At 37.2% G+C, this 22,993-nt stretch overlaps 3 protein-coding genes across 17 annotated transcripts in view; 1 reads left to right on the forward strand and 2 right to left on the reverse strand.

Annotated features, from left to right (window-relative positions):
* Positions 1-6,418, reverse strand: part of LOC6727447 (dystrophin) — a 136,888-nt gene extending 130,470 nt beyond the window's left edge. For 5 of the 15 annotated variants that reach the window (XM_016175593.3, XM_016175581.3, XM_016175599.3 and 2 more), the window contains exon 1: positions 6,007-6,415. In XM_016175593.3, the coding sequence (XP_016034028.1) occupies positions 6,007-6,124 (118 nt within the window). In that variant the 5' untranslated portion in view covers positions 6,125-6,415. Of the gene's footprint in view, positions 1-2,393; positions 2,742-3,523; positions 3,758-6,006 lie in introns of those variants that run through there. The other 10 variants (XM_016175584.3, XM_016175583.3, XM_016175592.3 and 7 more) reach the window with 6 other exon arrangements.
* Positions 4,345-5,689, forward strand: LOC27208006 (succinate--CoA ligase [ADP/GDP-forming] subunit alpha, mitochondrial). The gene has a single exon (XM_016183630.2). It carries the CDS (start codon positions 4,497-4,499, stop codon positions 5,523-5,525), a length of 1,029 nt encoding a protein of 342 aa, XP_016034047.1. The 5' UTR covers positions 4,345-4,496; the 3' UTR covers positions 5,526-5,689.
* A 771-nt stretch (positions 6,419-7,189) lies between the features above and the next one.
* The window catches only part of LOC6727449 (IDLSRF-like peptide), a 38,480-nt gene continuing 22,676 nt past the window's right edge, over positions 7,190-22,993 (reverse strand). The window contains exons 3-5 of the mRNA XM_016175579.2: positions 17,589-17,717; positions 13,195-13,393; positions 7,190-10,335 (exon numbers count right to left, since the gene is read on the reverse strand). Of these exons, the coding sequence (XP_016034049.1) occupies positions 10,188-10,335; positions 13,195-13,393; positions 17,589-17,717 (476 nt within the window). The 3' untranslated portion in view covers positions 7,190-10,187. The remainder of the gene's footprint in view (positions 10,336-13,194; positions 13,394-17,588; positions 17,718-22,993) is intronic.

Below are 22,993 nucleotides of genomic sequence, written 5' to 3' on the forward strand. Positions count from 1 at the left end.
TGCTGGATATATATACATATATATGTATATGTACCTATCCCACTTGGCGCCCTTTCTCTTTTCATAAAATATATATCCAGCTATATGTGTACATCAGCGATTGTTTCCCCGATTCCGCCTCACTGGCACACGCAACATCGATCAATGATAAGACAGTTTGAGTTATGAATTGAATTTATTATTCGGTTTTCAGTTTTCAGCGGGTGGGCAGTTGCCTGCGATCCAAGATCGCAGTGGGGCGTGGCTGCTATTTTGTGGGGCGTATAGATTGATTGCCTAAATAATAATTGAATGGGAAATTATTGGCGCTCTTTCGCGCAAGAGAACAGCGAGATCCATTTCAGATAGGCAGTTTCTATTTGAGGAATTTCAATTAGTTGAGTGGAGTTTTTATCAAGACTAATTGTTCTAATTATACTAATTATTTATAATTATTGTTCAGAAATTCAGTAGCTTGTAAGTGTATAAAACGACAAATCTTCAATAGAAGGTAACATATTATGGCAAGTTTGTTGAATTAGCCTTGAAAATTGCAAAACAACTTGTTCGTTCCCCTTTGAAACCCCCAAAACTCCCTCACAGATGCCACCTACCAGATAAACGCCTTTTTTCCCCGCAACTCAGCTACAAAATCCAATCAAGCAATAAACAAATGGAAACCCATTAGCCAAAAAAAAAAAGAGCAAAATAGCAGGAATAACAAATTGTGAGCTGTAGTTGGAGTAATTTTTTACGGGCGTGCGCATTTTTGACTCCGTGTCCGTGTTACTTGGAAAGACTTGCTGCACTGGTGTTGGTGATGTGTGCTCCAGATCCCACTAAGCTCAAATACAAAATACAAAAAAAAAAACATAAAAACAAATCAAATAAAACCGACACATGTGGCCAAATGCAAATGCGCATTTTGTCGCATTCCAAGCCCAGCTGGTCGAGTGGATTTCGATCCGAACTGGCGGCTTTGCCGGTTTTAAGCCGCAGACAAGCCAGCGACACTCATGGATACGCCTAATGCCATCCAAGCCCGAAATTGGAATTCGAAAACTGTTGAATACTTTACTTCAATCTAGTTTCAAACGAAATAGAATACTTAGCAATTTCATTTGAAACCCTTGTTTGAGGTCAACAATCAACAACAGATTGTTGAAATAGTTACAATTTATTTATAAAAATCGTTGTAATTCAACACATATTTTAAAACTCATATTATTAATATTTATAAGAAATACAATATACCCTCGGTATTTTCGCCGACGGGTATCATGGAAACCCACACACATTAGACTTCTCGCACAAATTGGTGCGGTTCGGTATCTAAACCGAGTCTCAATTACACCCGTTCGCAGCCCGCTCCCCCGATTTTCCACCCCCCTCCCCGGCGGTTGGGTGCTCATTAGCTGAGCGCGGGTTACGCAGAGCATTCGGCGGTGGAGCGTTGGCAACCGCCGTCTACAGACCAGGCCACACCCTCTGCTCCCCACTCGCATTTTCCAGCTGTCCCCTCAGAACTGGGCCGACTTCTGCATTCGCCCGATCATTAAATGCTTAACCAAATGAGTTAAAGCGATGTATCTGTGGTTCTGAATGGGGTGTGTGCCATCACTTTGTTGTTCCAGCACACTGGGAGAAAAAATAGCTCAGTTCGATTTATTTTAGGATTTTAGATTTAAATCATTGTGTTCTTGAGATACAATGTGTCTGAGCTAAAGCCTTGAAAACTTTAATCTTCTGACTAGCTAATTACTCCATTCTAAACGTATTTTTCAACTTCTTTACTTAACTTACTTTTTAATTATAATTTCTTTTATTTTTTTGAGATGAGAACAATTTCTTTCAGTGATTGCATATGTTTCTGTGACTCCCAGCAACATGTGGTCGTCTGTTTGTCTCCGTTTTTTAAGTCGCTTCTGCGAGCGAAGAAAGCATGGAAATTATTTGTGATATGTGAAATGGGGGCACGAGTTCTGAACCCTCGAAATAATTGCTCTTCCCCCAATGGGGTTAAGTTTTGAGAAGGGGGTGCAGTTGGATCATCTGTGTAGTTTTCTGTAATTATCTCCGAACATGTGTGGGAATAAATGCATACAGAATACTTTTTAAACGACTTTTTTAAGCTACATACATAACTAACCGAGCAAAAACATTTTTAGAATATTTACAAATAAACTTAAGAGAACACTTGTAAAATTTGAAAAAATTATTTACTTATCTATGTGTATAAATTGCTTTATTTATTATTCGATCCAATTTGTATTGATCTTCCAAACAGGAAATATTACTTATCTTATAAAATTACTTCTCATTTGAATTTTATGTATTTTTACCACTTTATCTTTTGCCTTGAACTCAGTAATTATTTCCTTTATAAAAACCCATATAAAGATATACAATCTTACCAATTAAAATTCCGGGTTCCATAGTCGTATAATCCTTTAGTTCGCTTAATCCAAGTAGCGAATTGGTTTCGTTTCGATAAAATTTAAAATTACCAACATAAAAACCTATGCTTTTCAAGGTCGTATCGTATCGTATCGAATCACAAAATCGTTGAATCACATGGACACAATTTGGGTTATATATTTCGGTTTGATTGATATGAATGCTTCGTGGAATGACAACTGATATAGCCGCATTTTCTTTTTTTTTACCACTTTCGCACCATTTGGTTTTGTTTACCGCTTCGTTTCGTAATATTTCGCGTTAATTTCCAGAAATCGAAGGTGTGCCAAGAATTCTACAAAGACCTAAAATCACAATTGCAGAATGTCGAAAATTAAAGGTGACACCTGTGATGTTTGTTTTCTTATTAGACTTTGTGTTGACTTTCCCACCAAGAAACAAATATGTTTTGCGCATGCGCAACGGCAAAGAGAAAGAGCGAAAGAGAGAAGAAGTGAGCGGGAGTCAAGAAACTACCGTTAGGGTTTTCTCTGCTTTTAATGAGTTTTTGTGTTTGCCTGGCATTTGTAATTTTAACAAGCAGCGTTGTTTACCAATTTGATTGTTTTATTTACTTTTTTCCATTTTCTTTATCAATTTCTCAGTCTCTCCCTCTCTTTATCTTTCTCCGCTCTCACGCTCATCAAAAAGCAAACACCGGTTAACGAGGAACGCTGGAAACGTCCGGACCAGGCGGCGTTAAAAGCGAAAACCAGAAATGGAACGTGTGGCTAATGGAACAGACAACACTTTTGTTGTTGCTATCGTGGGTAATTTGTGAGTCAAAGAATCAAGAATGTGAGTATGTGTGTGTTTGTTGGAAAAAAAGAGTTAAAACCTCTAAAAACTCGATAAAACACAAGGCAAAACCTTAAGTTTGGCACACAAAATTCGATTTCCTGCACTTGCTGTTGAAATTTCTTTGGTTTTTATATTATTTCTCCACTTTTGCTCAAACAACTTGTGGCACACTCACACACGCGCACAAATTCTACACCTTGAACTTGCGTCAGCTTTTTTTTTCGCTCTTTCCCATTATCTTTTCATTTTAGGTAACCACTTTAAGTGCCTTTTTCAATTTACTAACTTTTCTTGGTTATTAAACTTTCAAAACACGCACTTGCAGCCAATTTTGATTTTCCTGCGCTGCTTCTTTTGTTACTTTTTCTTTTCGGCTCACAACGACGGCGCGCAGAAAAAAACGAGTAACTTCATCTTGTTTATCCGACGCGTTTTCAAGTCTTTTCGCTTCGAAGTCAGAAAGCGATCTGAAACGCGATCGTAACGTACCTATTCTTTTTCGCTCTCTTTGAACGATGATCTTATTGGAACGGGTTGCAGCCCAACTAGCCAAAGCGCGCGTTTCAGTCCAGCTGTTTCGCGCGCTCAGAGAGTGAGAGCGAGATAAAAGAGGAGTTTCTATTGGATTTCAATTAAATTCGAATCGGAATTTATTGAAGGGCTGAGCGCAAGCACAGTGGGACAGATAATTTATTTTCATTATAACTTTAACTAGTTACTATCAAATAAATATTTAAAAACTTGCAAGAAAAGAATGAACATGCAGTTTAACAGATAATAACTCTTTAAATAGAATAATATTTAAATATTAAATATTATTCTATTTATTAAAATAAATAGAATAATATGAAATTACAAAGCACGGTTTAGGAGTTATGGGACTTCAATTTAAAAAAAAAAAAGTCCTACTTCACTTATTTGTATATAGTGTTTTGTAATTCCAAAAAATATTTCTCCAACATGTGATGTTAAGATACAATATTATGTACGGATGTACGGATTCTTTACTTAATAAATAATAATACAAAAAAAAATAAGTATGCATGTGCGTAAATTACCAGAAAAGGATTGCCAATTTTTATCCAAAGCCGTTAAGAACACAGCAGGCCTTGATCCAAGCCTCCCTAATAATTTGACTGTTGAAACCTGACATTCGGTCAACAGTTTCGGTAAAAACTCCATTCCAAATCAGGCCCCAAAAGTTAAATTTTTCGGCCCAAAACAAATCCACCAGCAATCCAAGACCTAATTCCCATAAAATGTCCCTAAATCGAGGACGCAAGATGCTCCTGCGGGCGATGGCGCCCCAAGTTTTGAGGCGTGGCAAGGCGGACTATGGCAAGACGGTGTGCAACCTGAAGATCAATAAGTCAACAAAGCTTCTAGTCCAGGGATTCACCGGCAAACAGGCCACTTTCCACTCGGAGGAGTCCATAAAGTACGGAACCAATATAGTTGGCGGTGTGAATCCCAAGAAGGGCGGTACGGAGCATCTGGGTAAGCCCGTATTCAAATCGGTGGCAGAAGCTGTGGAGAAGGCGAAGCCAGATGCCACGGTGATCTTTATCCCACCTCCATCCGCCGCGGAGGGTATTTGTGCAGCCATCGAGAGTGAAATAGGCTTGATTGTGGCCATTACCGAGGGTATTCCCCAGTCGGATATGGTGAGGATATCGCAGATGCTGAACTGCCAGGAGAAGTCCCGCCTGCTGGGACCCAACTGCCCGGGAATCATCTCGCCGGATCAGTGCAAAATCGGAATAATGCCGGGGGATATCCACAAGCGAGGAGTGGTGGGCATAGTCTCGCGCTCGGGAACCTTGACCTACGAGTCCGTACATCAGACCACCAACGTGGGTTTGGGTCAGGCTCTATGCGTTGGCCTCGGCGGAGATCCCTTTAACGGAACCAGCTTCATAGACGCCCTCAAAGTATTTCTGTCGGACAAGGAGATCAAGGGCATTGTCATGATTGGAGAAATTGGCGGATCCGCCGAGGAAGATGCTGCCGATTTTCTCAAGGAGAAGAACACTGGCTGCGAGGCCAAGCCAGTGGTGGGCTTCATTGCTGGGCAGACTGCTCCACCGGGTCGTCGAATGGGTCACGCCGGCGCCATCATTTCCGGTGGCAAGGGAGCGGCCAAGGACAAGGTGGCCGCCTTGGAGAAAGCGGGAGTCCGCATGACCGCCAATCCATGCCACCTGGGCTCCACGCTCCTCGAGGAAATGATCCGCCTTAAACTGGTGCCCAAGCCAAGCGCAAAGAAGGCCCAGGCTGGCAAGAAGTAGGAGTGGCGGAACAGATTATTGATCCCAATAAACTAACTTAGTGCTCTTTAAATTGCTAAAATATCTCTTTTATTTATTATTTCATTTACTTAGAAATGTGAAAATCAAATTGCTGAAGAAGTTCAATAGGAATCTAATTAAACACTTATCATTATCAGAAAAAATATTTTTTTAAATATTTAAGTGTTATGATAAAGCATTTTTTGGATGGGTAAATAATAATAAATTTAATTATTCCAAAAACTGAGTTCGGTGCTTGCAGAAACGTCTTTCATTACAAAAGAAAGATAGAGATATTTCCAAACTGTAATCTAGTAAAATTTCCACCGATTATTTCTCTTTTCTATATGCAAACGAATTTTCCGCAGTGGCTGGCATTTTATCATGAGTCTCATATCAAAAAAAAGGTTCATAAGCCTACAGCAAATACAAGATAAGCGAGAAAGAATTTGGCCATGGCCAAAATGCAAAGCAGACTCACCCATTGTCTTCACCCGAAATTCTTCGTAGTCCATCAGCGGAGGAGTTTCAGCTCCTCGCACGGTGTCCAGAAAGTCCTCCTCGCTGTAAACCGAGTCGTAGTCGCTGGGATCGTGCATTATTAGGTATTCCTATTAAACTGGCTCACTAAATCACTCACTAGGCACTAAACACTATTGCATACTCTTCGGCAGCTTAGATTATTCACTGGGTATTCGTTTGGTTTGGAAATCTTCTATTTGGTGAAGGCGCACAGATTGCAGTAAGTGCAGTTGAGAGGAATAGTAGTCGTGGGGACTTTATGGCATCCGGAGCCACCGATTATGGAGGAGGATCAAGAACCGAGAGCACCGACAACCGCATGCGCTTCCAATTTAAACACGACTAAGGTGAGCCGACCGCCGTCGTTCTGTGTTCTCAGCTAATCAAGAGCAAATACTACGAAGGCTATCAAAAACAACAAAACAAATCTACAGACTGATTAGAATATCAAGTAGTATAACAAGTGGAAAATCTTAGATGGAGCCTGTAGAACAGCTGATACCCTCTACTTTTATACGTAGCAATCTTCGCAATTATAAAAGATACATAAAGTTCAGAATACTTCAGATATACTTAAAAGTTCAGATACTTTAAACATGAAATGCTTGACGAAGTAATGCCTATTTGTTATTACCTATTAATGAAGCTATTTATACCAATATAGTCTATTATACCCTTAAGATCTCTAAGAATACTAGGTATAAAAACATACGCTTTTATTTGCACAGAGAGCGCGTGCTATCTCCGCTCTCACTCTTTCTCAGCGAAAGTAATTAGGGGAGTTCCTAATGGCTGCGCGAGTGCAAGTGAGAGAGCGGATATATCTTATCACCTGTGTATAACTTGGACTGCGATAGCTTACGACTGTCAACTGCCTGAAATTCCTTCAATTAATTAATGCAATATAGTGATAGCCGTACATTAAATTTGAGGTGAGAGAGGAAAATGTTCGTAGGTTTTCCCACTCCTAAAAAAAATGTGATAAAGTCATTAATAAATTCGGCGATAGGAATCATGAAAAGAGAATTGGTACTTGATAATTATTTTCCACTATTAATCAATAAGGAGATAAGCATGTTAATAGCTTTAAATGTTTACAACATTATATTTAACCCCCTTTGCATCAATGAAAACTCGCTTGATTGTTTGTTGTTTAAAACAGCACACCAAAGAAATAGCATCATTGGAATGTTAAAAATTTTATTTAAATTTCGTTTCGCCTCTGTTTGTATGGATTTTTTGCAATTCTAATTATAATGCATTTACACATAGACTCCATTTTGTTGTAGTGTGTTTTTTCTTTCTCGTTAAACTCGATTTACTCTACTGTATTTAATTCAAACTTTAATTGTGTTTCGGTATTGCATATAGTTTTTATATAGCATTTTTTTGTTTGATTTTTGAAGAGTACTTTCTCTCTTGTTGCTGGAGTATTTTGTTTGCTACAATTTTTCAGTAACTGATATGTTTCGTTTACTCGTTTCATTCAAATATATTTCAACTATTTCTTGTGACTTTAGGTGGTTTTGTTTGTTTCTAAGCTGACTAGCAAATAAATACATACTTTTAAATTAAATTTGTAACCTAAATAACTTTAAATTATGTTATATTAAGCTTGTTTCTTTGATAAGAGATTGTTTTTAGTAGATTTCTTATTGTTGAATTGTTTCAGCGTTTTAAAAGTTCAATGGGTCAGTTTTGGCATTAAAACACTGAAACAAGTAACAATTTGTTTAAATGAATTGAAACTAAAAGATAAACTCAAAGTAAAGAGAAAGGAAAAATCGAATATCAAGTGTAAAATTGTCTTTGGTGTGTTTAGCCATAAATATATTTATATATAATATTCTTAACGTTATTCAATTTCAACTTTCGTTTTCGTCTTCATATTTGATATGTTTTTAATTGATATGTTGCATATATTTTGTGTTAATAGATTTTTGTGTAACTCTAACTTTTGCAGTTTGTTTCTTCTTTATCTCTGCTGATATGTATGCGATATAAGTTCTGTGGCTTATAATTAGGAAATGTCTGTTTTGTATATAGCAATTGTATATTAAATTTTTAAAAAATATTCACAGAGAAAAAACGTTTTTTTTTTTGGTTTTCTTTTTTTGTAGATATTTAAATTATTTAAAACTTACAGGCGAAGGTGTTTTGATGGAACGCAAAAAACAAATTATCACTTTGTTGGTTTTATTTTTTGTGTTTCCATTTCATTTGCATCGATTATGGAATTCGTAGTTTGTATTCTTTATTTACATGGGGCATATCCTCACATCCTCTTTTAATCATATATATATATATATATATAGTTCAATGGATCAGTTTCATTTCATTATCATTCTTTTAATATTACTCTTGACTTGTTTAAGTTCCGTCGAATAATATTTATTCGTAAATATACTTTGAATAGACGACTATATAGGTAATTAAAATGTTTTTCTTTGTTTTCTCTTTTCTTTTATTTCAATAAATAATTGTAGTTTACTTTTGCTGTAGTTGTTGTACGACCTATCAGCTAATTCAAGGTACTTATAACTCCATTAATTTTCGGTTTAATCTAAAGAATCTTCCTTTAACATTGGGTTTCATAATTTCTCCTCCGATTCCTATTCATTTTAGTTACTTGCCACTATATCTGGTCAACAATTCCGTGCTCCATTTGAAGAATGTTTGAATTCGAGAATTCTTAGACTAGGTGGTAAAGTGTTTTTGTATTTTGAGAGCCAGTTTCGGGTTTTGCTTAGAAGATATTCCAAATGGTTTGGGTCAGTTTTATGGTTCATTGGCAAATCGAAACTGGTCCTGAAAACGGAGAATCGCACATTGGTTACAGCTGCTTATCTTTTTTTTTCTTCTAGGAAATATATATATTATATGCTGAGAATTGAGTAAAGTTGTGTGTATTATTTTTAAATTAGGCTTAGGCTTTTTAATTACTTGGTTTGAGTACGTAGCGTGAGAACTCTCATCGATATTTATTTAGACACTCAAAACGTTCCGTGAATTATGCAACTCAAAACCAGTAATTTCACTGCTGCACAGTAGCTCGACATTGAGATTTAAGTTTCTATAACAACGTTTTGGTTTGCTTTACTTTATTTTGTTAATTTGATACGAAACATCAAAGATTTTTCTCTACTGGAAACAACAATAGCTGCAGGGCTTTCGCTACTTTTTACTTTTTACCGACTAGAACTAAAGAAGTATTCCATATTTAATAGTTTATAATTAATAGACGTTTATCGAAAGAAGATACTCGTAAGTGTTAGAAAATGGTTGGAAGGTTCTTTACTGATAGCCTCGGTTACGGTTTTGCATACGTTGTTCGTAGGGACTTTTGTTGTGAATACCATTAGTGACGGATCTAAGAAGCCTTGAAACACTTTACATATACATCGATAAAAATGTTTAGTATCTGTATACATACATATGCTTCGGAAAAAGTTCGATATATAAACATTGATAAAATTTCTTCTTTAATTATATTGGTTTTTTTTCTTTTTTGTTTTGGTTTGCCAAACGATCCTGCTTCCACATTTTATTTTTCTAGTTCTTAATGAAGTTTTTTCTGCAATGTTCTGAAGTTTGCGCATAGATTTTCTCAAAATAAACATAGTTCGCGATAGAAACGCAACGCATAAAGAAAGTTTAAGAAGGAGCGCAGAAAGTTGGGAGAAAGCATGAGATTTGCTTTTCGGTAGATAGAAGCCGATTTGTGATCGAAATTGTTTATTTATTTGCGTATGTTTATTTCCTCTTCGCGCCTTCACTTTTTTTGTAGCTTTTTCGTGGTCTTTTGCAATTTTTTTTAGTTTTTGGTTGCTTGGTTTTTGTTTTTATATAAAAGTGTTTTGGAAAATGAAAATAAATTAAACAAAATAACTCGTATAAGAAGGGTCTTGGAAAGCAAAATCATACTCAAAAATAGAGTTTGAGAAAATATCTTTTGGCTGAAATGGAGGGGCATTCATGGGTACGTTTTGTTGGGGAAGATGAGTGTAGGTACGTGTGTTCCGGTGTAATTCGCATTTAATAATTGTAATTATCGTAGGGCGCGCCCAAATACGAATAGAAATTAGGATTGATGGGCTGTGCGTGTGCGTAATAAAATCCAGAAGCCGGATCTGGCGCTACTCAGTCGAGGAAGCCGGTGTTGACCAGCTTCTCCAAGAAGAACTTCACATCGCCCAGCTCCGAGTCCTTGATACCCAGCGACTTCAGCATGCCCAGATCCCCGTTCTCCACCGCCATGAAAACCGAGCGCAAGTGTTCCAGGTCCGATCTGGAAAAAAAAGCCGGATGCAACGGAATTAGTCGGTATAATTTTCAGCTTACTTGTGATAAATGGCAAAACTTAAATAAAGTTTCCACGGCAAACGGGAAAAGTTGTGCGAAACTGGGAGCAGACATCTGCAGTCTCTAAATGGTTTTTAGCTCGCAATAGTTTTTTTTTTTTGGGCTTACAGTGGTTAAGAACTATGCATAAATGGAGTATTTAAAGTATAAATATTATAAACCTATCTTAATACATTTATATAAATTAAATTATATCATTTTATAAAAGTTGAAACTGAAATATTGTAACTAAATATTGCATATTTGGTAGCATAGTTTAAACAACTCATGTATAAACACTTAATAAAATTAAAAAAAATCTATATAAATTGGAAACTACTTAAATATCCTAGAACCCCATTTCATGGCATTTGGGCCACAGTGAACTGAAATAATGAGCAAATGCCCCACTCGCCCACAGGCACACATCACGTGGACACACACACACTGTGCCAAGCTTTAGCTTTGCTGCGGTGGGTCTCAAATTATACGCTTTGCTTAATTAATCCCTGCAGGTAACGTGCGGCTGTTGCTGCCAGCTATATTGTTGGCTTTGTTATTGTGCCGGTGGTCGGTGTCCTGGGGTGTCCTTTGACCCCAACCTCCCCAGCCAGGCTAGCTCTTTTCTATACCCACATATTTCGCTGCTTGTTGCGGCTGCTAGATAAACTTCATTATCGTCAGCATAATTAGTAAAGTGAGTGGGATACACTGAAACTAGATAAATATAGGTACCATCCTCACAAGCTAACTATAGATAATTAAAGGTAATTCATAGGTACAATCCTCAAAAGGTACACTATTTTACACCTATTTTGGTGTCTAAGTACTAGTAATTGTATACTTCAGATTGAGTACACTGCTAACTTTTTCTCCATTAATGCTAGTTTCATAGTATATCAACAAGTGGAAATTTCTTTCAGTGCACTCAAGAGTGCAAAATACACATTAATAACATTTGTGCGTGTCTTGTGGTTCGAGTACATCCATTCAGCTCCATCCCGACCCTCCCAGTTCCCAATTCTCGGATAGAGACTTGAGCTTGGTGGAGTGACATTATGACACTTGGGCGATTAATTGCCTTGATGAAATTGTGTAAATTTCCAGCGAGGCCAGACAAACGAAGCCCGCTTATATTTCATCCAGTCCCCATATTTCCCGGGCTTTTGTGTCTTGCTAATTTATCAACATGTGCGTGAAGAGGACTATTTTCGTGTCCTTTTGTCTGCGCCGCTGGTCGAGATCCTGTGTGTCTGCATGGCCCACAGTTTTATGATTATTATTATTGCCACTCCAGCTCACCTTGTGGTTACCACTTCTGTGGTTAGTTTTTGTTGTACTAATTTAATGAAAATTTTTCTTTCATGTTTTGTGTCTCACCCACACTTTTCCGCTGTGTTTGCATTCGGGCATTTCCCTCGCTTGCTTGTTGTTATTTTTGTTAATTAAATTTTTTATTTGTTTATCTTGGAAATTGTAGCATGAGGCTCGCAGCAGAATGCCGACAGAATACAGAGTAATGTAATTTAAGCAGCTGGGAAACACACGTTTGGGCCTAACAAAGCGTAATCGACAGGATTTATCAAGGATTTCCCTAACTAATTTAATTCCTTAGCTAAATTTAAAGCGAAAAGGATTTTGCATTTAAATTAAAAACTTTCTTCGTTCCTTATTTTTTAAAAAACATTCATATTTAAAATTCTTTTTATATTCTAAGAACGTTCAATCGAAAGATGTTCATTCCCATTTTTCCTCTTATAAAATCACTATAAACACTGATGTCCCAAAAATTCCTTTCTGCTCTTCCCCACTTCATATTTTAATTCATTAGGCCAAGACAAATATGTTGTTTGTTTAGGCCAAGTCAAGCAAATATTATGAAAAACAGTGAAGCCATAAAGAAGCTCTTTATAAAATAAAACCGTAAAAGCAGGAATATAAATGACATGCATATTTTAAAATTTCATGACACTTATTGTGCACGTTGTGTGTTCTTGGCTTGAAGCTGAACAATTTTATTATTCCAGCAGCCACAAAAATAGATAAACAGAGAAAAAGGGACTCGAATGCCAGCAGACAACCAGATGCAAAGGATAATTCATGGCACAAGGACAAGGGCAAAGGCTGGCCTCTGGACTTCCACTGTGTAACATAGTTTCTGTCGAATAAAAGGATTCACCCACAAAGCAAAAATAGCCCTTGGCAGTGCCAAAGTTCCTTAAACAGCTTTCACTATTTATGCAACTCGGATGAGCTTAGGACCTGGCCAAAATTATGTTTCGTGCTCGAAAAGCAGCTGACAAAAAAGGGGAAATAATTTCGCTTTGAGGTTTTGTGGCGGCAAAGCAACCAACTCGAGCACAGACATTTTCTACCAAAGGCATGAGATTGAAAAAAAAAACTATTTTAGAAGTATATTTTTACTCCGAAAATGTTGAAACAGGGATGATTGTAATGTTTTAACCTTCAAGGGAAAAACCTTTAAATTTAAGGCGCTCAAACCACATATTCATCAGTCTACTTAATACAATACTTGTTTCCTTAATAAATTAATTAATAAATAAATACAATTAAAATAATAAATTCTATAATATTTCCTATAACTATATTTTTTACTTTTAAGCAGTTTAAGCATTTAGTTAACTTTCATTCCTCCGACAAAATTAAGCTAAAGAGCTCTTAGTTCTTGAATACAATGTTTTTATTAGTTAATCTAATGCACTCCTGCTTTCTCTCAGTGCACACACTCCGGATAGCTGCAGTTGAGCTGCAGTGAAAGTGAATAGTTAGGAGCTCCGGTACTCACCTCATTAGATGAAGGGCAGCGCCAAAGTCCTCAATCGTTTGCGACTCACTCAGGGCGATGGCGACCTTCTCGACTCCGCCGAGAGGTGAAAGGGCATCACGTGCCTTGCTGCCGAAAAGTTTTTCCAGGTAATTGGGTCCGTGGGAGGCGATCAGGCTCTGGAGGAAGGATGCGGTCTCCTCGACCGGCGGACGCTTGGCTGCAATTAAGAGGGCAAACAAACGTCATTTTTATCGGTTGCAATTAAATAAAGTTTTCGCGAGGGGGGGAGGGGGGTGCTGGTATTACCCGCATAATGTAATTAATAAACTACGGAATGCTCTGATTACTATCAGCTTAATGCATTTGCATTCATAATGTATTCTCATTTAAATTGATTTTGTTCATTAAGCCGACAAACAGTTGGGCCTCAATACACACCAATGCTGATTAATAAATGAGGCCAACATTTCTACTTACAAGTCATTAAAATTGAATTTGCCCCGTCACATTGTTAAGGTATTAATTAATTTTTTCACCGCCTGACAATTTCCTAGGCATTAATATTAATAGCGAACTTGCTGCCCTTTTCCGCTCAACTTTAAAGGCACGCGTGCATATGAAATGAGTCCTTTCCCAGGAATTAAATATTCCAGGGACTCACTGCAAAGGGTGGAGTGTCCTGCGAGATTTGCCATGTTCGGACAATGCTTTTTAAATATTTAGGAAACAATAAAAACTCACATTTACGAGCAACTCTATAAAAACGTTATCAACTTTTTTTTCTGATTCAGATTTTGTTGCTCTACTTTATTTCGTGTAGTTTAAATGGAAAAAGGAAATGTTTACATGTAAATGAAGGGAAAGACTTGCTTAAAATATTAATTTAAAGGGAATATTGATTTTAAAGTTGTGCGCGATTTTATATTTTGAGATTTTTTGCTGAAAACTTTCGTGTTGTAGTCAAAAACACATTACAAAAAGGGCTTAAATTGGATTGCATTTCCATGGAACACTTTAAATTGAATTCAAATAATTCTTTGTTTAGTTTTGGAAGAATTGAAGCTTTTATTTTGCATTTGCCGACTAAAGCCACTTGCGGGAATTCTTTCACTTCGAGGCACTTGCTCAGCACAAAGGAGCATATATTTTTCAGTTCGTTTTCATGCTCCTGTTGAATAAGTTTCACATTGCTGTTTGTGTTTACTTGTATTTTCTTTGGCTCCGGCAAACATTTATGGGTCAGTCAGTCAGTCAGTCCGTCCGTCAGTCCGTCAGGTAGTCATTCACCCAGTCTCTCAATTCAGTCATGCACAAAGGGCAGACTTTACGGCGCTTGGCGTCGCTTTTTTTAGCCCACTGACTGCACTTGTTAACCCACTGGTGCCTGTTCCCTGCCGGCTCCCTTAACCCGCTCACTCACATATGCTGGCATTTTTAATGGCTGCAAGGACACGTATGTATCTACATGGGTCTCCTTCTCGATCTGTGTGTGTGTGTGTGCTAGTGTGTGTGTTGGTACAGTTACTGACTGTATTTGTTATGCAAATGGCGACGTTTGCAACCCATTTTGCCCCTCCCATTCCTGCACTTTTCATACCCCTTAGTTATGGGGTGACTGCGGCCTTTTTGTTTTACTGTCATCAAGATTAATGTGCACAATTAGCCTCACATGCGGTATCTGAGTAAAAAAAAGCCTTCGCCAGTGTTTTTCCTTTCTCTGCCCCTGTAACTCTTTTTTTAAACTAATCTTAATTACTTAATTCCTAGTTTTTTACTGCGATTTTTAAAATATATTTGTATGTTTATCATAAGTCGAGTAATTTATTAGTTTTTAACGTTTAAAATGTATTTATCTTAGGTTTAAAATGTATTATGAACCTCTTGTTTATATTTTACGTTTATTTATGTTATAGCTTTCCCATTTCTTTTTATTTCATTAATAATATATTATAGTATTATTATTTATTATACAAAACTTAAATGATTTCTGAGAACATTTTTAGGTTTAAAATTAGAGCTTGACTGTATTCCTCTTTAATTCATCGGAAATAATAGTTTTACAAATATTTAGTAGTTTGATTGAACCCATTGGTTGAACTATTGGTTCAAAAAGTTGGCATATTAATTTTGCTGGGCTCATTAATTTTCCTGCACTTATTGGGTATTTTAAAATCGAAACCCGTGGAAAATTCTTATTTTTCTTTCGTCTGCACAAGCTTCGGTGGCTCCATGTATTGTGTTCTTTGCTCCTGGGGGCCAAGCTCAATTGCCGGGTGGGGATGGGTGGCTGTGGGAGTTGCGAGCTGTGAGCTGGGAATGGGGATTGTCGCCTGTTGTTTGCCTTTAACTTGTTACATATTCCGGACGATGTATATCAGCAGTTTAGATTAAGTCTACGTGGCCATTCTGGCCCAGAGGTTACCCCCTCCCACCCATGGGCCAACATTTTTAAACTTTCTCCGCAGCCTTTGGCTGATAAAAAATAAGCAAAAATATGTTAATTTCCCAAGGGTATTCAAATGCAGTTCAAAAGTTTTTTAAATCATTTTTATTGCAATTTAACTCTTTTCTCTCCTTTTTTTCGTCCAGCAAATGATGATTCTGAATGAGAGCATGAGTGGCTTAAATAATATATTTTTCTTAATTTGCATATATGAAAAGCATATTATGAAAAGGGTGAATGAAAATTGCTAGTGAATTTACAACCATGAGGTTAAGTATATATTTTAATAAAATATATGAAACATATAAGTGGTACTTGGCTTTAATATTGCATACTTTTTAACTGTGAATGAAATCATTTTAGGATACTATTTCCTATGCTAACTTGAGTTCTTTCTCTTGATTTATACTTCTTAAAAATCCCATATTATGATGGTGATAAATTTCAAGATGTTCTAGTTTAGTTAGTTAATCGTCCATATAAGAATATGCCTTATTTCAAAAACCGTACTCATTAAACGAACTATGGTCCAGCGATAAACTTGCCCCCGAGGGAACCTTTTGTCTTTCAACTGTTACCTAGCTGCCAAACAAAAGGGAGTTTCCCCGGAAAAGCGGAGGCAGTGGGGATAATAACGGGAAACTAGGCGAATAATTTATCAAAGAGCGCCGAGGTTGAAGCAATAACTTAAGCCAGCGCCAAAGCAGCCGACACTTCCTAAATGATTTCATTGTCGAAAATAGTTTTTTCTCCCTCGAGCCGAACAGTGGCGGAAAAACGGCGAAAATTTATGCCATTGTGCCAGGAACTGGCAGGATAAGATAAAGAGAAGGAAAATGGGCGTGGAAAGTGGGCGGTGGGCGTAGGTGGGAGGGGAAGGTGGAATGCTGGCTTGTATCTCAACTTTCAGCCAACTGAATTGCCAGCAATTAGCAGCAACAATTTGCTGTTTGGCCTCAAGTCTCGAATTTCCCATTTTCGGCGGGCACAGCGGGTGGTTGGGAAATCTCTCCTCCGCCGTAAAGTAAAGTTTTCCGCCCAATTTGTGGCGGCCTTTGTTTGCCTGGGTCTGCGTAACGAATTTTATAATTTATCACGCGAATTTTTTCATTTTTCCAGCCATGACATAATTAGGGAAACTATAAAAACTTTCGCTGCCATTAATGGTCCCTGTTTTTGTTCTTCTTAATTCACTTTTCATGTATACACATAGCATCCTGTATCGATTATGAAAATTAAATAAATGTTTTGCTTTAATTGCTTTTCAATTTGCGGCAATTACGTCGGTGATTGCAATGGCAAGAGTAATTGATATGGCAAGATATAGAATGTGAATCACATTCAATTAACAATGTCGTGATTGTATAAATATTATTTTAGGTTTGCGAACAACAGCACCCATTGGCAAGCAATGAATAAGGTTCAAAAGAAAAACTATGCTGAATATTACTTAATTATTCATTTTAAAGGACACTTTACAACTTTCCCTTTTTGCGGCAGAACCTTCGTTTGCATTTTGACAAGCAGCTCATTTCCCTTGCACTTGAAAGTTGGCCCAAAAAACCTCAGTTGACGGACAACGAACAAGCGGAGAAAGTTTTTAAGATTTTGTACGGAAACTTTGATGCAGCTTGGACTAATTTGATTAGGTGCCAGCAAGAAGCAAGCTCCACAAAATATGTTAGAATGCAACACGACCAAGGAAAAGTTCTAGTCTCGCTTCTGGCTGAAAAAAACTCATTTCTGGCCATGACTTTGCACAGCAGAATGTTTCAAGTTTGGTTGCTCATTTCCTGAAATGTTCCTTCTTAAGTTAATTTAGGCAGAGTTCCTTTTTGAAAATTCTCATTTCGCAGGCAAAATCCCCAAATTCATACTGACAAAGCGAATTATTAATGGCAAACTGGCAAACATTCAATTAGAATCCAAGTTGAAGTGGCAATATCCCGCAACCTGCAACATGACTTACCCGCCGTACACAGACGCATATCCTCATCGTATCCGTCAGAGCAATCGGGTGCACCATCGCATAAATATTGGATGGAAATGCAATTACCATCCCCGGGACACTTGAAGGGCTCATATGGATGACAGGCTTCTGAAAACGGAAAATGAGAAAGAAATTTCAGTGTCAATCGGACTTGTAAGTCTTTTTCAAAATGAAAAGAAAAAAGAAAAATATTTGTATGTTCAATATAAGCAAGCGCGCAAACACTATATTCATGTGTTTAATCTGTATTAGGGGACTTGTTTACCAACAATTTAATACATTTATTTGTTTTAATTCCCTGTTTATTTTCTGCTTCTAATATAACTGGATTAGTTCAGTTCAACGGACCGTATTGAATTATTGTTTAAATTATTAGCAGAATTGGTATGCAACGCACAGAGTGTTTTAAATATTAGAAAACTAGAGAGAACAGTTGAGTTCGCCGACTATTAGATACCAATTACTCAGCAGCTAAATTTAAAAAAGAAAACATTAAATATTTGTACGTACAATTTTTAACTGCTCGAATTAGCTTTCGAATACAATTTTGAAATCGGTACGAGTTACAACGCTTACTTCTCCTTGTTACATACCTTTTAACGAATCTAGTATACCCTTTTACTCTACGATTAACGGGTATAAAAATCAACAATATACTTTTCTAATTTTATTTAAAATATATTTTTATATATTTTTAATTTGAATAATTGAACTTAAACAATGCATTCATATGATATATTACGGACAGATTTATTTGCTGAACTTGTTTGCTTTATCTGCTATAATTGCATGTATCTGTTTTGAATACACAAATATTAAAAGATAAATAAGATAAATATTTGTAGTTTAGATTATACTGATTTTAATTACGCAACTCTCTGGTTTTTTAATTTGTTGAATACGCAATAAAATTATACTTCCATTCCGGTAAATACGAAACTAATTAAGTTCTATTTTTGGGGCCAAACAAAAAAGTATTCAATTCAATTAAGAAACAAACAATAGCCTAAGTTCAAATAAGAACGGTAAAAATAATAAAAATATCACGAAAATGTTTTCTCACAATTAAGCAAATTAATTTGCTTTCATGTTGTTTATTGTTTACATTTTCCCTCGCCATATTTTGCTGTTCATAAAAAGGCGTTAAGGAAGCTTTCAGTTTTATGAGGGGGTGTAAAAGAATGAAAAGGATAAGGACATGATGATGTTTCCCCATCAGAGTGAAACATCAACCCCACAAAAAAAGAACAGAACAAAACGAGGAGAAAGTTAATTGAATTTATTGTTTCTGCTTGTGCCGAAATTCAACATTTTTCATATAATATGTAAAGCCGAATTTGTAGGCTTATTTATTTTTTTGTGTTAGCTTTTCTTTTTTGGCCCAGGCAAATTGGTTTTATTAGGCTCTGCACGTGGGAGAGCGCACAATTTTTGGAAAACAATTTTCATTCGCCGACGCACATTTCCACGGTTCCCAAATGTGGCTAAATCCCTAACGCAAACAAAAATGTTGGCTCTTTGGCTTTTGTTTTATGACTGCCAAAAAAAGTTGAGCATTCAAAGATCAAATCTTTTTTGGCCGAGCAGAAAAGTCTAATTTAATTTTCTACCAAAGAAAATGTCCATGCCCGCGAACTTTTTCCCTGACACTTGAAATATTTTTCGGTTAAAGTTTAGACGAAGTTTTCGCTGCTTCTTTTTTCACCTACTTTCTATTCTAGCTGTCTTTCCGAGTTGGTAAAAATCACCATGTAAAATAAGACAAAAAATAGTTAGTTAAGAACGTTTATTAAAGCCTTGTTCTTGTCACCTTGGCCAGCGGCAAAGGTGAAACAACTTGGCTGACATTGCACATACGCACCGTGGCACGCGCGAGACAAGTTAATTTTGTGTGATTCATTATGTTTCGGTTAATGTCAAAACAATTGGAATTTATGTGCTTGGCACCACTAATTGACAGGCCGAGGGATCCAATAAGTCTCCTCTTACCCCCTGGAGAAAGCCCCAGAAAATCAGCTCACTGGATATAATTCTGTGGGAGAAGTGTTTCGGTTTATTGTGCGTACTGTGCTCAGATTGAAAAGGTCAAATGAGCCAAAGGGTTGGTTGCCCTGGCCTTTAGCCGGTTGCCCGTCATGGGTTTTCGCCCTTTTCCCCTTTGAAAGATGTCGATGCTGGCCTTAACACTCGCACTTAAAGTTGGCTTTTATGTGGCATAAAAAGGACAACTTTTGTACTTTGTTGTGGCATTGAAAGCGTTTGTTTTCTCCTTTATTTTGTTGTCGATTTTAGTTTAGTCCCGTTTCCATTCTCGTTTTATGCAGCAATTGATTACCATTTGAATACTTTATTATTTTTAATGCCTTTTCGGTTTACGATTAAACGTGATACGTTGCAAGCGAAAGGATTGGCTATCTGAACTTCTTGTGGAAATGTCTCTTGAATAATTTATTCAACTGGAACAGAAAGGAATCGACTCTTTCAAAGAAATCTGAGATAATCTGGAATAACCAGTGCTGTTTTTTTTTAATAAACACAGTTTTCCTGAGAAATAAATTCTAGTACTTATGATTTCATTAATACCATTTTCTACTAAAACCCCATTTAAAATTGGCCTATTTCATATATCATTTGTTAAACCTACAAAATCTTAAGAGCTTGTTTAACAAAGTAATCATGTGTTGCACACATTTAAAATCATAGCCCAGCCTTTTATGCAAACTCAGTCAAATGTGATTTCCCAATATCAAGGAGGCGAGCTCTGGGTGGGTCGGTTGCACACATAATGAATGTTGCACACATAATGAATGTTGCATAAAAGCCAAAAGTATAAAGTCAACACACAGCTTCCTGCTCCTCATGGCTTCTCTCTGGCAAAAAAAAAAATAAAAATAATAAGCATATACATGGCCAAACAGAGTTAAATGACGCGTAAAGCTTCTGGCCGCACACAATGTTGTTTCCGCCTCACAATGTCCAAAAGCCAAAATCCAGAAGCTCGTTCAACATTTTGCTAAGCGCCGCACGTGACACCATAGAATATTGTTACACTCGCCTTTCGTTGCTGTCTCCTTATGGTATAATCTTAACTATCTGGCACTATGGCCGTATAAAAACGAGTAATAACACTGTGCAACAAAATTGGCAGTTGCCGCTGCAGAGCTTGTATTTTATGTGCAACTTTAGCGGAAGAACGATGGAAAGTTCTTTTGTAAAACCACTTAAAGTTTGTAAATCATCGGAGATTGAAAGTAGTAAGTTAAATTTTATTAATTAATAAAACATTTGTTAAAGCCCTCGTCAAAGATTTAAACGTACGCTTAAAGAGTTTGGAAAACCAAAAGAAAGTTTCTTATTAATATACAAGCCAGTTACATTATCTTCAATGGGAATTTCTTACAAGTTTATCGGAAAAAGGCACAATGTGTAATATAGTGTAATTCCATACCACAGACAGCGTGCCAGTTAACAGAATTTTAGTTTTCCTGTGTCAATTTGCGAAACACCAAAAGCAGCAGCAGCAGGCGTTGTCACGCATGGCGTATGCGCAATGTTACACAGTTATTGCTCTTGGCTCGGGCACATGTTGTATCAGCTGCTGGGTTGTGGCTACCATAGCATCTATGGCACATCCGCCTGCCAATTGCAGTTTACCTGACCCTCGCAATTGCCTGGGCGTGTTCCAGTTATGGGGTGGATTCTCCTCATGGTCGATGGGCAATATCCGTCCATATCTGCGTAGTTTGGAGTTGGGGCAAGTTGGGGTTCAGCCTAAGTTTCGGCATGACTTCGATCCACTGACAGCTGCCAGTTTGTAAGCAGCCAGGACACACAGTCGGTACAGTTATGACCAAGAGTTAACTTTAAGGGGATGATGGAAGTTCTGACGACTTGTGTGGCTGCCTTTAATTGGCAGTAGCCTTTCATGGGAATAATCAAGTGCGGTAACTACGAAATTTATTTAATTGTGGGTCTCCATTGTAATGTGAAGACCTAACTAGCACATTATTAAAGAGCCTACATTTTCTTGATAAAGTTAAGGTAAGAGTTCTCTAACAGGCAAGTATTTCTCTTTAATATGGTATTTATCTTTAAAACTTGGAGTTCTTTGATATGTCATTTATTTATTCGCTTGGTCTAGTGGCACTTAAACGAATTAAATAAATATATATAATAAATATTGAGCATATTTACATTACGTAAAACAGGCAAAGTGTAATATGTACCAGAACTGAAGTATTATATTCATGAAGCACTTCATAAACGTTTTATCTTTTGACTAAAACGCAATTATGCTGCCGGCCCCATGGGGATTCATTTCTGTCCATGAAGACTTGCGGTTAGCCAACTTCCCTTGACCAACCCAGGTTTTCTTTAGACACAATCATATGCCGGCCATAATTAAGCTTTGCATATGCGAACCGCAGAGTGACTAGCTAAAGTTGGCAACTATGGCAAACTGACACCGCACAACACGACGGCATGTGGGGAAATAAACAAAAGGGAACGGCACAGAGTGACTTATACGCAATATCAACTAAATAATTGCACACACCCTGGGCCAACGGCGTATGTAGCGCACTAATGAAAATTACTTTCCTTGCCTGTAAGTTGGTTGTTTGGTTTGTCGCTATGTTGGCTGAAAACCAGTTTGATTGCAGTGGCAAAAACAATAGTTGCTTAACAGCAACAGCAGTAGCAGCACCAAGAAGAACTAATTGTTTTCCTTATAAATTAGCACATTTGTATGCAATGCCACGCACACACAAAACGGAACAGAACTCTGACGTAATTTATTAGTAGCACCATGGGTACACATTCGTATATGTATATAACCCACCGATTCCGGCCCTCGAGGACATGCATCTCGACGTCGCTTCGATTGTCTTGCCGCCGTTACGGTTACGGCCACGTTTACGCTCCGGGCCAACTGAGTGTGAGATATGGCTTCGGTCTGGCATTATTGCCTGCGAATGTGCTCCACCACGAATGGCAACGGAATATACGTATTGAATAAGGAATTTGCAGTTCGGTTGGAAGGCAGGGGGTGTTGGTAGAACAAAGAAATCGCTCACCATGTGAGGTGACAAATAACCAATAAAATAGTTCGTATATACAGCAAAATATGATATCTTATATTGAGTGACCAGAAGAATTGAAGCAGAGAATTTATACAATGCTAAATTATGTTGTGCATACATCTAATTGGGCAGTATTTCTAAAAACAACAAAGCTTTCTTGTTACTATTGTAATTTTACAAATGATTATCTTCAAAACTTTAAAACAATGTAAAATTCATACTGTCGCACATTAAGCTTAGAGCCTATTTGCATGGAAAATTTCCAGCAATTTAAAAATTCATTAGCAACATTTTGAAACATTA

Source organism: Drosophila simulans, chromosome 3R (assembly GCF_016746395.2).
Source record: "Drosophila simulans strain w501 chromosome 3R, Prin_Dsim_3.1, whole genome shotgun sequence".
NCBI lineage: Eukaryota > Metazoa > Arthropoda > Insecta > Diptera > Drosophilidae > Drosophila > Drosophila simulans.

Coding starts and splice junctions, on each gene's coding strand:
- LOC27208006 (XM_016183630.2), top strand. CDS start 4,497: ATGTCCCTAAATCGAGGACGCAAGATGCTCCTGCGGGCGATGGCGCCC.